The sequence below is a fragment of the Myotis yumanensis genome, unplaced genomic scaffold (assembly GCF_028538775.1).
Source record: "Myotis yumanensis isolate MYYU_CA2020_CCGP unplaced genomic scaffold, mMyoYum1.0.hap1 SCAF_5, whole genome shotgun sequence".
Lineage (NCBI taxonomy): Eukaryota > Metazoa > Chordata > Mammalia > Chiroptera > Vespertilionidae > Myotis > Myotis yumanensis.
The window spans coordinates 97,548,682-97,564,262 of record NW_027223756.1 but is presented as its reverse complement, the minus strand read 5'-3'; the positions used below and the strand labels follow the sequence as shown (position 1 = coordinate 97,564,262).

The window sequence follows — 15,581 nt, the reverse complement described above, 5'->3', positions numbered from 1 at the left end:
AGAAAAAAACAGATTTGTCATTCCACTTGTTTATACATTCATTGGTTGATTTTTTTTTTCCCACAGATTTTTAAAAAAATTTTTTCCCTTTATTAAATAAGATATTACAAATGTGTCCTTATCCCACCAATGAGTTGATTCTTGTATATGCCTTGACTAGGATCAAACCTGCAACCTTGGTGTATTGGGACAATGCTCTAACCAACTGAGCTACCTGGCCAAGGCCCTAAGTATTTCTAAAAAGTTTAATATAGTAACAAACCAAACTGAAATGTCAACATTTTAACTGCTGGCATGTCAAACTTATGATTAATCTGGCTCATAAAAGGGAACATTTTTAAGATTACTAGGAAGAGTGATGAAATACATTTCTTTCCTCTAATACAGCAATTTTCAACCTATGTGCCACAAGAATTTTTAAAATATGCAGTACCTGACTATTTAGTCAGGGTCACTAACCTCTTTTCCCTTAGACCAGTGGTCGGCAAACCGCGGCTCGAGAGCCACATGCGGCTCTTTGGCCCCTTGAGCGTGGCTCTTCCACAAAATACCAACTTCTGCACGGGCCACGAAGTTTCAATCGCACTGTACGTGCGCACCCGCACGTGGTATTTTGTGGAAGAGCCACACTCAAGGGGCCAAAGAGCCGCATGTGGCTTGCGAGCTGCCGTTTACCGTCCACGGCCTTAGACTATCAAATAAAAAAACAACAGCAGCCAATACAACAACAGCCAGCTGGTGTGAATGAATAAGTATGTTTTTTATCAGATTGGCAAAAAAAAAATTTTTTGGTGTGCCATAGAATTCTGGTAATTAGTTTATGTGTGCCAGGAGATGAAAAAGGCTGAAAACTGCTGCTCTTATAAAATTACATTTGGTCCAGCTGGCATGGCTCAGTAGTTGAGTGTCGACCTATGAACTAGAAGGTCATGGTTCGACTCCCGGTCAGGGCACATGCCAGGGTTGTCGGCTCAATCCCCAGTGGGGGGCATGCAAGAGGCAGCCAATTAATGATTCTCATCATTGATGTTTCTCTCTCTCTCTCTGAAATCAATAAAAATATATATTAAAAAAAGAAAAGGTGTTTGGAACATTTCCCAAAGTATTAAAAAAATAGTTAAAACTTTCACGCAAATAGCCAAGAGTTGAAAATGACCCAAATGTCCTTCAACTGATGAATGAATAAACAAAACTATATTCATACAGTGGATTATTTGAAATGATAAAATAATATTTGAATAAATTCAAATTAAAATCAATTACCTATCAGAACCATTCCAACAACATTCAAATTTATCAAATATGCAGTCATTTTCATACAGAGAACAAAGTTTACTTCTGAGGTATTCATGCACCTGGGGAAAAACATAAATATATATATTCTTAGTTTACACCTCAAGATTTACTGATTAAATTTAGAAAACTGATTTAGTAAGTCAGTATTATTTTTTTTAAAAAAAGGCATATGTAGACACATACATATATCTGTCAATCTTATTAAAATTTGATCCCCTTAGTAACAATAAAAGCGTTTATTTAATCCATTTACAAACATATGAGTCTCCTTCAATGAACACACATTTTCTTTTGAACAATAGATTAACTACCCTCTGGGCATGGCACATGCAGTCTATAAGCTCAACTAAAATATTTAGACCAGAAAACATTTGAAAACGACACCGATAAAGAGACTAAAGACTATTACGGCAATATTTGAATATGCTAACACTTGTCTTTCAGTCTATTAATTGCTGATTTAAAAACACTCAATACTGTGCTTTACTTCTTTTAAAATATAATTTTCTGGGCATAAATAACTAACGCCTACATTATAATTGTGTATGTTATGCACAGCATAATCATCCCTCAGTTTGGTGATAAATTATATGGTTACTGCATGTATGCATGGTTCTACTTGACATTACTTATATAATTTATATAATATCAAGAGCTAATGAAAATAGACCTTTTTAAAAAAATATAATTCTAAATAAATGAATCTAGTATTTAAAATGTATCCTGATAAATGATACATTTAATTAACATTGTTAAATTACAAAGGAAATTTTCAAATAATTCTTGCGATCAGAAGGAAAAAAAGAACCTTAACCACTAGTGATGACAGAAAGGAGTAGTAGGTACTTTGTAAATGTTAGAATTCTCTATTATTTATGAAATAACATAAAGTCATCTTAACTTTAAGTACAGTGAAATGATTCAGGCCACATGTATGTGACATTAAGTAAAAATTTGTTAACCTGGAGGAATTGCAATTCATGTAGGGTCAGGATTAAAAGTGAAAAATGAATAAAATCACAATTACCCTTCAATAACACACAGCTTAGCAAGATGCCAAATTTACCACCCACCAACAGCTCGATCTGCATATGCTACGTTTGAGTATGATGTGACACTATTCTCAATCACTAACCTAACTCAGCATAGGGAGGAAAACTGACATTCAGGTAAAATTAGGTAAATCATAACAATTCAGCAAAGTTTTAGAATGCCCATACAGGGTTTCTCAAAAACAATTTATGAGTATGAAGTTAAGGTTCAAATCAATTATTCTCAAAGGGAATGGGGTAGTAATGGTGAGGATCACTAGGAGACCAATCAGAATCTTGGCAGTTATACAGATGTAATTTGAAACCGTGGCAATATTGTATCCCTTTACTTCTGCTTCAATGTAACATGTATTTGGAAATTTCAAATACCATGAAAGAGACTATTTAGTGGTTTAGGTTTGTCAAACAGGATTAAAAAGTTTGAGAAATACCATTCTAATTTTACTGATAATATACAACATAAGGCAAATTTATCAAGTCTGTATTCCTAAAGCAGCGTTAAGTGTTTTCTATACTCTAGCGACCTAGGACCTAACATAGGTATCTGATGCCCTCCCTGTTCCTGGCGGTACACATCTTCATTCTCTTTTCTAGAAGAGCAGCAGGCTAGGGATCCATGGTAGTGGCTGGCTGACAAGAAGTGAATCCAGAACTAACATCCCACAAGAGACAGACAACTGCTAAAGCTGTCTGCTGGGCTTTCAAGGCCTTTTCCTTTAGTCTAAAGACAAAGGTAGAATGTCAGTCCCTTTTACCTGGCATGCCAAAGCTAAGCTCTCTAGTTCAGCTACTACTGCACATACTTCAACGGGGACAACTCTACTAAGACTGACCACTCTTCCCAATCCTCCCTCCCACCCCCGAGACCTTAAAAGAGTGCTCTTCCCTCCTCACTTTAAATATAGACAGAAGCAGGGAAAACCATTATCAATAATGAACCAAACCAGTAACATAATCACACTTTAACTGCAAAACTACTATAACGCCTATAAAAAAATATATAAATTTAACATAAGGAAAAGCTTAATACTCATGGATCAAAAGCCTCACTGTGAACACGCACTGTGTTAGGATTAACACAAAATACAAAATCCTTCTCTATAAAAACTTCAAAGTAAATAGGGTGTATGATCATTGAAAGAAAAAACTGCAAATACCTGATATGTTTCCACAGGCCTGTTTTCCATATTTAAGTCCCAAATTTTGACTGACAAGTAGTCTCTAGTCATCATATATCGACCACTATGGCTGAATTTTACATCAGAAATAGAGGAGATGATTTCAGAAAAGAAAGACCTATTGCTGGGATCTTCAGGTTCTTCAAACACTAAAAACAAGAAAAAAAAAAGAAAGAAAAAGGGCAATTTGTATAATCTTCTGGCTTGCACAAAGCATTTGTTGAAACAATTCACCAATTTCCTAAGAGGCAGCTAAAAATGGCAGCCTAATAAAAACTGACAACTCTTTGGCTATAAGATAATCCCCCTAGAAGTTTCTTATGAGATAAATACTACAACTAAAGATGTGAGAGATTTATACTTCCAGAGCCCACAGCTAATTTGGCAGAACCAGACTTACCCAGGGCTTCTGACTTCAGTGCCCCAGGTTTATAGGTTCTGCATATACCTCACTGACTTTGCCTGTGTTGTCAGCACAAAAAAATACCCTCTCACCATTCAAATTCATACCAGCATTTTATTTTTTACTGGCCAGGTAAAATTACTGCAACCTGTTATTTAAAACCCAGTGCTTTTTAAACTTCTTCTTAAAGCAAAGAAAACCACTTCTTAGAAGAAATAGGAAGCTCGAATAGGAAAGAAGGAATTGCTCTACCTGAATATAGGGTTGGAGAACATCAGCCCAAGTTCTCAAACAGTAACAGTCCATTAAAAATATATCCACTGGGCCCTGACTGGTTTGGCTCAGTGGATAGAGGGTCGGCTGGCGGACTAAAGGGTCCTGGGTTCCATCCCCAGTGGGGGGCATGCAGGAGGCAGCTGTTGAATGATTCTTTCTCATCAATGATATTTCTCTTTCTCTCTCTCTCCTCTGAAATCAATTTTAAAAATGAATAAATATATATACACATTAGAGCAGTGGTTCTCAACCTGTGGGTCGCCAACCTGTGGGTCGCGACCCCTTTGGGGGTTGAACGACCCTTTCACAGGAGTCGCCTAAGACCATCGGAAAACATATAATTACATATTGTTTTTGTGATTAATCACTATGCTTTAATTATGTTCAATTTGTAACAATGAAAATACATCCTGCATATCAGATATTTACAATACGATTCATAACAGTAGCAAAATTACAGTTATGAAGTAGCAACAAAAATAATTTTATGGTTGGGGGTCACCACAACATGAGGAACTATATTAAAGGGTCGCGGCATTAGGAAGGTTGAGAACCACTGCATTAGAGGCTCAGTGCACGAATTTGTGCACCAGTGGGGTCCCTCGGCCTGGCCAGCCGGCAGTGGGGAAGGACTGCAGGAGGTTGGCTGGCTGGTGAGGGGGGATGGGGGGCAGCTGGGGGCCACGGGAGGTTGGCTGTGGGAATGCAATGACCACCAGGGGGCAGCTGCTGAGTTAAGCGTCTGCCCCCTGTTGATCAGTGCACGTCATAATGACTGGTCCACCGGTCGTTGGGTCCTAACAGTCGCTTAGGCATATGTCTCCACTAGGATATCAACAGACATGCCCTGATAAAGTCTTCCATGTTTTTCTAGTAGAATAACCTACAATGCCTCATGCAGAGTCAGCTTTCCAAAGGGTACAGGTAACCCTGGGCATACAGGTTTAACTAAGACTTGTAAACCTATGTACATGTGATTACCACGTCTGAGGCTAAAGATTTTAGACAAACAGAAAATGTTAACTTTTTTTTTAAAAAAAAAAAAGATGAAAATAACTTACGTTTAGAATGCCTATCACAGAGGGCAGATGCCCTCATGTCACATAACCGAATAGTGCCTTTACTGCTGCTGTATACAAACGTGTTACAGCTATTTGGATGGAACTCTGCTGCTGTAATCACCTCTGTTAGCTCTTCCATGTTGGCAGGCTTGATATCCACAATATCTGGATAGCATTTTATTAAGGAATTTCCATTTAGAAAAAAGGGCAAATATAATTTTACATTTTTCAAAGCACAAATATTCTGAATTGCATTATAGACCTTATTTGATCCATTTAATGCCTACAAAAAAAATTCTTAGAAGAAAACATGGGCAAATTTTAAATCATTTTAGAATGCAGAGGTCTGTTTTTCTGACCATGATACAAATCCCAGAAGCCATAAAGAATAGGACTGATATAAGTTTATCTTCCTAAATATTAAGAAATTTAGTGTACATTCCAAACACAAGATAACAGAACAAAACTCTTCAAGGGGAGCAAAAAAGAGAAAACTATTTGTACCACAAAGGATGAAGCTGATTTACTTAACATAAAAAAGTGCTTTAAAAACATCCCAGAGATGGTTCAGTGACCTATGAACCAGGAGGTCGAGGTTCAATTCCTGGTTTTGGGCTCGATCCCAGTGTGGGGTGTGCAGGAGGCAGCTGATCAATGATTCTCTCTCATCATTGATGTTTCTAGCTCTCTTTCCCTCTCCGAAATAAATAAAAATATATTAAAAACAAAACAAAACAAAGAAAAACAACAAAACATGCAAATCTAATGAAAAAAATTAGAAAAGAATAAATATACAAATATGAAAAAAATGTTCATTTACTCATGATGAAAGAAATGCTAATCAAAACAACAAAAGAGGATTTTTACTAGTTAGATCGGTAAAGGTATAGGAAAACTGGCTCTTTTATACTCTATTAACACATTATGAATTATAGTAAAGTGTTCATTTTTTCAAATGATATGTACTTAGAAATATATAAATAGTAATAAAAGCTGCTAACATTTTACCTTAAAAAAAAGAAAAACAACAAACGAAACAGCTTTACGGAAATCTAATTCACATACATACAATTCACCCATTTCAAATGTGTAATTCCATATAGCTAACATTTTATTTTTAAAACATACTTAAAAACGAGTATATTTGTATACATTTCTTTCTCTCACGCTCTCTCTCTATATACAGTATATATGAGTGCCAGGTATATATGTTTATATATCACATACTTGTTTGTACACAGAATTTTCAGAATATAAACAATGAAAGTAGGATTTGGAGAAACATTTATATTGACTTTATACCACCCCCCCCCCCCCAAAAAAAACAAGAGAGAAACCAAATGGATACTAAAACTCCTATCTGTAATTTCCAGATGCCAAAGATTAATCCTCAAATCATCTGCAGATAAATATGTTTCATAATCACTATTAATGGAAATTGAGTTGATGTGATATGTATGAGCATTGGCAAATATTCTTCGTGGACTGGCCTCAACCATTAAATCCATGGGCCTAAAGACTGGCACCTGTCAATAAGACACATGAAAAAGTCATTACAAAATGTTCATTGTTTACAATAGCACCTAAGATTCAGAGCACTTCATTTCTACAGTTTTTGAGGAACTATAAAACAGTACATTACACAAATTTAGTTTAAAAAGTAACTGATATTGATCTTCTGAAGTACTGAAATGAATAAAATGAACAATCTAATTTATCTTCTTTTACAGGTAGCAATACTACCAGAATTTGCCATTCTTCCTAGTTCCAATCTTTTGCTTAAAAGACTTGCAGACCTAGCTGGTTTGGCTCAGTGGATAGAGCGTCAGCCTGCAGACCAAAGGGTCCCGGGTTCGATTCCAGTCAAGGGCACATACCTTGGTTGCAGGCTCCCTGGCCCAGACCCTGGCTGGGGCTAGTGCAGGAGGCAACCAATCGATGTGTGCTTCTCTCACATCGATGTTTCTCTCTGTCTTTCCCTCTCTCTTCTATTCTCCCTAAAAAATCAATGGAAAAATATCCTCAGGTGAGGATTAACAAAGACTTGCAAAGCTAATAAATGTTTATGATTTAAATTAAAGTGGTTAAAAAGGATATTAGCCCAGTGTGTCTAATTCTTGGTTTTTGTTTTTGTTTTTTTTTTTTTAGCTGCAACAAGATTTGGTCCATTTCTACTTTTTTCATCTCCAAAGAAAATTAATCTTGAAACTTAAGTTTGTAATAGCTGATATTCAAACTACAAGAGTGGTGGAGAACGTGGCACAGAACATAACAGTCTTGTGTAGAATCCTGGTTCTGCCCATGGCAACAGTGTAACTATGTAGGTCAGGATCTGTTTGAAATGAGAGTATTAAGTGTCTTATCTAGTTACAGAATTGTTGGGACAGGGCAAATTGTAATTATTCCTATTTAAGTTCTGCTCAGGATCTAGAATATGTAATATGAATACAAAATGCCGGTTTGGCTCAGTTGGTTGGGTGTTGTCTCGTGCACCAAAAGGGCACATGCCCGGGTTGCAGGCTTGATCCCCTTGATCAATGGTCCCCTCTCACTTTGATGTTTCTCTTCCTCTCTACCCCTTTCTCTGTAAAAATCAATAAAAATATTTTAAACCCACATATACATACAAAAGCACTATTAATCAGAATTAGAATAATTTTTTCTTATGTACTTACTCGTAGTGTAGTGACTGTAGTAGGATCTCTATACCTTCCATCTTCCTCTTTCAAGTTATACCCTTCTGGTCTTTTGTCCCTTTCACTGATTTTCCATAATTTTATAGTTTTATCTGGGGAGACAATGAATAAAGTCCTCAAAAAAGGAGTAATACATATATGAGAAAAACACTTTTAAGGTATATATAAACATGCCATTTCATATTTGATCTAAAAAGATACCAAGAATGCCCTGGCCAGGTGGCTCAGTTGGTTGGAGCATCACCCTGTATACCAAAAGGCTGTGGGTTCAATCCCCAGTTGGCACACACAGGAGGCAACCAATCAATATCTGTCTCTGTCTCTCTCTCCCTTCCTTTCTATCTAAAATCCATAAAGCATAATCTCAGGTAAGGATTAAAAAAAAGAAACGAAAAGATCCCAAGAATAAAATCTCTTATCTGACACAACAAAAAAAAACCAACAAATTTATTACCTGGGAAAAACAGTATAGATATTGCACTTTTATGTTAATCAAATTCATAAAATTCCATTTGCTATTACAATCAAGTCATAGCCAGGTCCTTACTGTTTAAAACCAAATAAAGCCAGAGGGGAAAAGGTTATATGGGTATATAAATACATATATGTCTATACACACATAAAAACATATATCTATATATGCTCAATACTTAATTTTCAAAAGAGAACAACCAACAAAAATGGTTAAGATAGCCTAACTACTACTAGCAGATCCCACAAATTCCTTTACAGGCCTGGCCACCTGTTTAAGTCTGTATTTCCCCAACGTATTAGCAATTCATAAGTAGGCAAATTTGACTGATTCAAGTCCTTCAAGACAAAATTCTTATGTATCAAGAATCTATAATATTTTAAAATGAAATTTTATTTTGGAATTAAGTTGATTTCCAGAGAAGTTACAAAGACAGCACATGTTTCCATACACCATTCACCCAGTTTCTTCTAATGTCAACATCTTAAACAACCTGGTACATTTGTTAAAACTAAGAAATTAACGTTGTACTGGTACATTCCTACTAACCAAACTCCAGACTTCACTCAGATTCCACCAGGTTTTCTACTAACTTCCCTTTTCTGTTTCAGGACCCCACCCAGGATCCAAACAACACTTCAGTTATCAAGTCTTAGTCTCTCCAACTTTAACAATTCCTCAGACTTTATTTTTCATACAGTGCTGAGCAGTGGTGAGATATTTTGAAGGATGTCCCTCAAAATGATAGGTTGGCTGTTTTCTTATGATCAGAATGGAATCATGGGTTTTTAGGAAGAGCACCAGAGTAAAGTGAAGGCATACATAGTGTCAACAGGACTTTTCTGCTTTAATCACTTGGTTAAGGCAGTATGTACCAAGTTTCTCTGCTGCAGTTACTATTTTTCCCCTTCCCATACTCTATTCTTTGGAAGTGAGTCACTAAGTCCAGTCTACACTTAAAAGGAGAATTAAGTTACACTTCTTGTAGAAAGAAGTATCCATTCACATGCTATTTGTAATCCTATCCTATATAATAAAAGGGTAATATGCAAATTGACCCCAACGGTGGAACGACCAGAACCTGGAACGACCAGAACGACTGCTCAACCAGTCACTATGAGGCACACTGACCACCTCTGGTCCCTTTCCCTGGTCGGCAGGCTCCAATTGCCTGATGGTGAATGGGGAACCAGGGGTGGGTGGCGGCAGGGGTGGGGCTGGCTGCGGGCAGCCAGGGAAGATGGCCCTGATTGCAGGCCAAGCCTAGGGAGCATACCTATGCACAAATTTCGTGTGCCGGACCTCTAGTTCTCCTATAAGAAGCGTCCCTTCTCTCCCACTTATTTGTTCAAATTTCTTTATATCACTATGGATGCATGCATATTTGTTTAATACTTTGTTATTCTAAAATTGCATTCATATAAGACTATCACATTCTTAATGGTCTTTCATAAGCAAATGAGCATAATATAATTTTAAAAATAGTGTATAAAGACACTTTATAAAACTCTGTCATGCAGGGACTCTATCCTGGCCACCTCTCTCTGTCTGGTGGAGAAAAGCATGCCAGCTGCTTCTGTGGATGCCCTCTGCAAAGATGAAGTCTAAACAGGAAAAAAACAAACAAACAAACAAACAAAACCCCCAGCTAACTCTACTAATGTTTCATCTAAACCCTATGTAATCATGTTTCTAGTTATTTGCAATTCAGTTATGTGTTTTCTATGTGCTATTTAATTTACATAACTTAGATACATCATTATATACTTTAGAATACTTCATTTCCAAATATGTAATATAAATGAGTCAAGCCTAAATTCTATATTTTGGGAGAAATTATCATCTAAAGATGATGAGGATGGCCCAACTGGCATGGCTCAGTGGTTGAGCATCGACCTCTGAACCAGGAGGTCATGGTTCAATTCCTGGTCAAGACACATGCCTGGGTTGTGGGCTCAATCCCCAGTGTGAGGCATGCAGGAGGCAGCCAATCAATGATTCTCTCTCATCATTAATGTTTCTATCTCTACCCCTCTTTTTCATCTCTGAAATCAATAAAAATATATTAAAAATAAATTTAAAAAAAGATGATGAGGATGCCGACCATGACTGTCTTATGGCCTGTTCAAATTCATCTACCTTAGAGATCCAGATTAAAAAATTACAATATACTTATCAAACTTTCAAATGAGATGAAATTAGTTTGTGGTTCTCAATAGTGCTATCAGAAGAAAATACTAAAAGTTATGAAAAATCAGGTAAATATCTTTTGAAAAACAAATTAAACTTCAAAAATTTTAAAGTGATAAAATTTGTGACATAAGAGGGTAAAACATTTTTTCAAATAGCATAAACACAGGACAGGATACAGAAGTACTACACAATTTCAGTGCAGTGCTTGGGGATAAGGCAGGCTGGATATAAAATAATGTTTTAACAAGTATAATTTAAAATTAAAAATATTTTTTCATTTATATGTTCTTTGGAAGTGACTTTTTAATCTGGAGGTCTTGGCTTATAGATGGAGATACTGATCAATTCCATAAAAGTACATGCAAGATTATGTGCTTTTATACACAACTTTTCTGTGAAGGTATTGTAAGATTCTCAAAGATATGTTACTTCCAAAAATTTAAGAGCTATTGCTCTATGGTGATTCCCTAAACTGTCAAACCTAAGAAAAGAAGTATTCAAGAAGTCCAAAGGTCCACGGGTATCTCTGGCCATAAGCAGAGGGTTAGGACAGGTAAAACTAGGCTACCAAGCTTCCTCTTGTGGGAATGCAGCTTTAAACAAGATAAAAAATCTTATTAACAAGCTGTTAAAAAGCAACTTATTTATGAGTGAACTATCATTCTTATATTCAAGACCTATCCATCCATGGTCAACAGATTACAGTTAGACCTTTTTGTAATGTGAAGGAATCGAGGAGAATTCCAAGGAAGGGGAAAGAAGGTAAAAGAAAGAGACACATCAAATGAATTAAAGTTTTAAGAGATGACTATAAACTTAAGTAAAAATGATCTGGGGAAAACCAGTTTATGATGATCATGGAAAGTCAATGCAAGAATGAAAGTAAGATTAATTGTGGTGAATCAAAGTGGAAATGTTGGCTCATATTTTCTATCATTCTCCCACAGGAATTTCTAATCTATAATAATAAAGTATAATATGCTAATTAGACCGGGCATCCTTCCTGACAACCTTCCGGATGAAGCTGGGGCTGCGAGGGAAGCCCAGGTCCCGGCAGCCAGGGGAAGGAAGGCCTACTCTGGCATAAATTTCGTGCATTAGGCCTCTAGTCTAAAATAATAAAAGTGTAATATACTAAGTAGACCAGACGTCCTTTCAGATGAAGCCGGGGCTGCGAGGAAAGCCCAGGTCCCGAGTGCCTGCCGGTGGCTGGAGGGAATCCCAGGTACCGGGTGCCAGAAGGGAAGCTGGTGCCGGCAGCCCGGGTAAGGAAGGCCTACTCTTTCACGAATTTCATGCATCAGGCCTCTAGTCTTTTTATGAGTATCAAGACCCTTTTATTACACATTTTGTGGAAGGAGGTATTATTTTTATTTCACAGAGAAAACTAAACAAAATATTGTAAAGGTATTACTCAGATTTAATAGATATTGACATTTCCCCTTAATTGCTTTCTCTTTTTAAAGAATAACACTTTTCAGATATAGCTCAAATCCTACTCCTCTCATCCTTATTTTTACCCCACTATTTTGTAAAATTCCCATTCTTGTTCTATCCTTCCACATGGGACTCTACTTTTATAGCATACAAAAATAAAAAATAAAGGCAGCCCTAAAATACCTGTATTTTATTTAGTATTCATTAACACCACCATCAACAACAAATAGACAAAAACCTATGATTCACTTGCGTAGTGCCCTTTAACTTTGCTAGGTGTACAGGTTAATAATAGCGAATTTTGTAATCAAAGAAAACACAATAATTTCAAGAGAAACATCAAAAGTGCTTTATTCAAAGTAATGTCCATTGCTAGCTACACATTTCCCCATCTTTCAGGTAATTTGTGGATAAAAGTCCCAATAGAACTTTTGTTTTGAGGCAAACCATTCAGAGACCCAATTTTCCACTTCTTCGTATGTTTTGAAATGCTGTTCAGAAAGTGCATGTGTCATTGATCGGAACAAATGGTAATCTCAAGGAGCAAGGTCTAGTAAATACAGCAGGTGGGTTAATAATTCCCAGGCAAGATCTTTTAACATGTCTTTAACTGGTTTTGAAATGCGGGATGGTGCATCATCATGAAGCAAAATTACTTTGCCGTGTTTTCTGGAACATTCTGGTTGTTTCACGATCAAAGCGTGATTCAAATTGATTATTTGTTGTCGGTAGCGATCAGTATTAACGGCTTCACCTGGTTTTAGAAGCTCATAATACACCACACCTTCCTGATCCCACCAAACATTGACCATTGTCTTCTTTCCTGAAGTGATTTGGCCTTGCAGTCAATGTTGATAGTTGACCTGGATCAATCCATGATTTTGGGCATTTGGGATTCTCAAAATAAATCCACTTTTGATCGCCAGTCACAATTCAATGCAAAAAAGACTTTCTTTCATGCCATTGAAGCAACATTTTACTGATGACTTTTCGGTTTTCCATTGTCTTTCGTTCAGTTGATGTGGAACCCATTTTCCTTCCTTTAAAATCTTTCCCATTGCTTGTAAATGATCGGAAATTGCTGAGCATCATTTAATCTTTCTGCAAGTTGTTTTTGAGTTTGACACACATCTTCAACCAATAATGCTTGTAATTGTTGGCCTTCAAACTTATTCAGTTGACCTGGACATTCTTTGTCTTTCACATTTGTATGGGCAGACAAATATCAGGCAGAGACAAATCATTACTTTAAAGCATTTAAACCAGCATTCACAACTATCTTGAGATGGAACATGTTCACCATAAGCTTCCCCAAGTATTCAGCGACACTTTTCTTCAAAATAATGAATTATAATTTCCCGCAAATGCTCTTTTTTGGCATAAAATTTGACATTTTCAAGCATAAAAATATCTATGATGTTAATACCTTCAACAAATTTGACATATGGAGTTTTGAAGCTTGTTGTCAAAATAGCATACATATCAAATCACATACATATCAACATATGTGTAACTCCATCTATTGAAAAAAATCTGCATTATTAATTGGTACACCTAGTATTAATCAATGATTTTTCAAATTTACATAGTAAACCTATTTGGGAGACACTTTGATTTGTCTACAGAAAAGTACTACATAGATTCACATACCCCGACCTAACCACTGGAATTCCCAGTGTTTCTCCTTGTATTGAGCCTTTGTAGAGTTTAGTAACTAGAAAGGCTCATTTGGTTATACACTGCCTTGTTATTTCAAGCCACAGGAGTACAAGAAAGCTGCAAGGAAGACACATGAACATAAGCTGGGAATTGAAAGCTATTTAAGATTTAATCCATAATTAAATCAAAATGGAATTTGCTTTCAAATAATACTGAGAGGGAAAGAAAAATCTGAGAAACAGAATTAGCTATGAACTAAGAATTATTGAACCTGGGTGGAGGGTATGTAAGTCTTCATTACACTATTCTATCTCAGCCTATATGTTAAAAATTCCCCTTTATTAAAAAAACAAAACAAAAAAACAAAAAAAAAAACATGATATCGCCACTAAGAAGTGAACTGGCAAATTTTTAAGAATAAATATTCTAGCCCAGTCAGTGTTGCTCACTGCTGACCATCGACCTCTCTCTCCCTCTCTCTTCTTCTCTGAAATCAATAAAAATGTATTTAAAAACAAAACAACTCCCCCGCCTCTCTCCAGTACATGAAATATATAACAATACACTTCCCTGGAACATTTACTTCCAAAAGTAGAAACTATATAATGGTAAAATTATGCATTATTTGATGTCAAAGAAAAAAGCAGTATCTGAAATGCTATTTGAAATAATTTAGTTTACCACATAAATTAAAACTGAACCAAATTAGAAACCAATATATGACATGAGTATACACTGTACCTCAATCTATGACGCTATAAGTTATGAGCTTTAAATCATTATTTCTATTTATTTTTCTTTTAATAATCAGAGAGAGGAATGCAGTTTGTGTAAAAAGAGAGGGGTAGAGGTTACAAGTGTTAAGGGCTGCTTAGGGAACACCTTGATGATTCAAAAAAAAATTGGGCTACAGGAAGCACACATCTATAGTGTCAGGGAGTGGCAAATGCATTTCAAAGAACTAGATACAGAGGGTGATGAGACCTAAACTGGATGAGGGGAGAATTCAGTATTTTCCACTGTGTTACCCCAGAAATCACCTGAGTATACATTCTGTGAATGGCAAAGAATGGTAAGGTCTAGGTGCTAAAAATCTGCTTTTATTCAACAGTGAAGATCTGAGAAAATATGAGGTTTTCCCAACCCTCGTGCCAGCCTCAAAAAAGTTTTAATCTAACTTTTTACAGACTATGGCTACCCAGAATCTGGAAGTATCTCTCAGTTACTTTAATGTCTCTTCAAACCCCTGATTCCAAAAGCTAAACCAAGTCACAACAACTTATATGAAAAAAAAATTTAGAACAACAAAAAAAGACCCAATTCTTAACTTTTCACAAAGGAATTTAAATTCTGGTAGAGTCACCACACAATTCTAACCCTCACTTAAAAACTTTTCCTGCGAGTAAGAAAGCAACTTCTTCTAGCAATGAGGATGGTGGGGAAGAAGGCAGTGTGTCAATTCCAGTTTGTGTCCTTGCTGGACTAGATCGAGTACGAAGAGTGTCCTCCTAGAGAGTATCCTTGAATGGAGACCAACTTTTGACAGAGCATTTTGAATTTACAGTTTGAAATAATCTTTGGAGAGTTTGGGCACACTTAAAAAGGAGGAAGGGAAGAAAGGAAATTAACATTTACTGAGCATGTATTATGTATATTAGGAGTTATCACATTTACTACTCATAATAATACGATAATACAGATATTACTATCTCCACTTTGCAGGTGAGAAAAATTTGACTCAGCATTAGTAACCTGCCCAAGACTAAGCCATAAAATGGCATAAAGAGAATCAGTCCATTCTTTTCACTACAAAATGCGTGTGCACGCAAAAAGAAACTTGACACCTGAAAATCTCTTT

General features: G+C 36.2%; 1 protein-coding gene across 4 annotated transcripts in view; it reads right to left on the bottom strand.

The window, feature by feature from the left end:
• Window positions 1–15,581, bottom strand: part of PPP2R2A (protein phosphatase 2 regulatory subunit Balpha) — a 105,335-nt gene that overhangs the window by 6,298 nt on the left and 83,456 nt on the right. For all 4 annotated transcript variants that reach the window (XM_070416620.1, XM_070416621.1, XM_070416622.1 and 1 more), the window contains 5 exons: window positions 7,942–8,054; window positions 6,615–6,792; window positions 5,267–5,431; window positions 3,506–3,675; window positions 1,264–1,355 (listed from right to left, as the gene is read on the bottom strand). In XM_070416620.1, coding sequence (XP_070272721.1) covers window positions 1,264–1,355; window positions 3,506–3,675; window positions 5,267–5,431; window positions 6,615–6,792; window positions 7,942–8,054 — 718 coding nt within the window. The remainder of the gene's footprint in view (window positions 1–1,263; window positions 1,356–3,505; window positions 3,676–5,266; window positions 5,432–6,614; window positions 6,793–7,941; window positions 8,055–15,581) is intronic.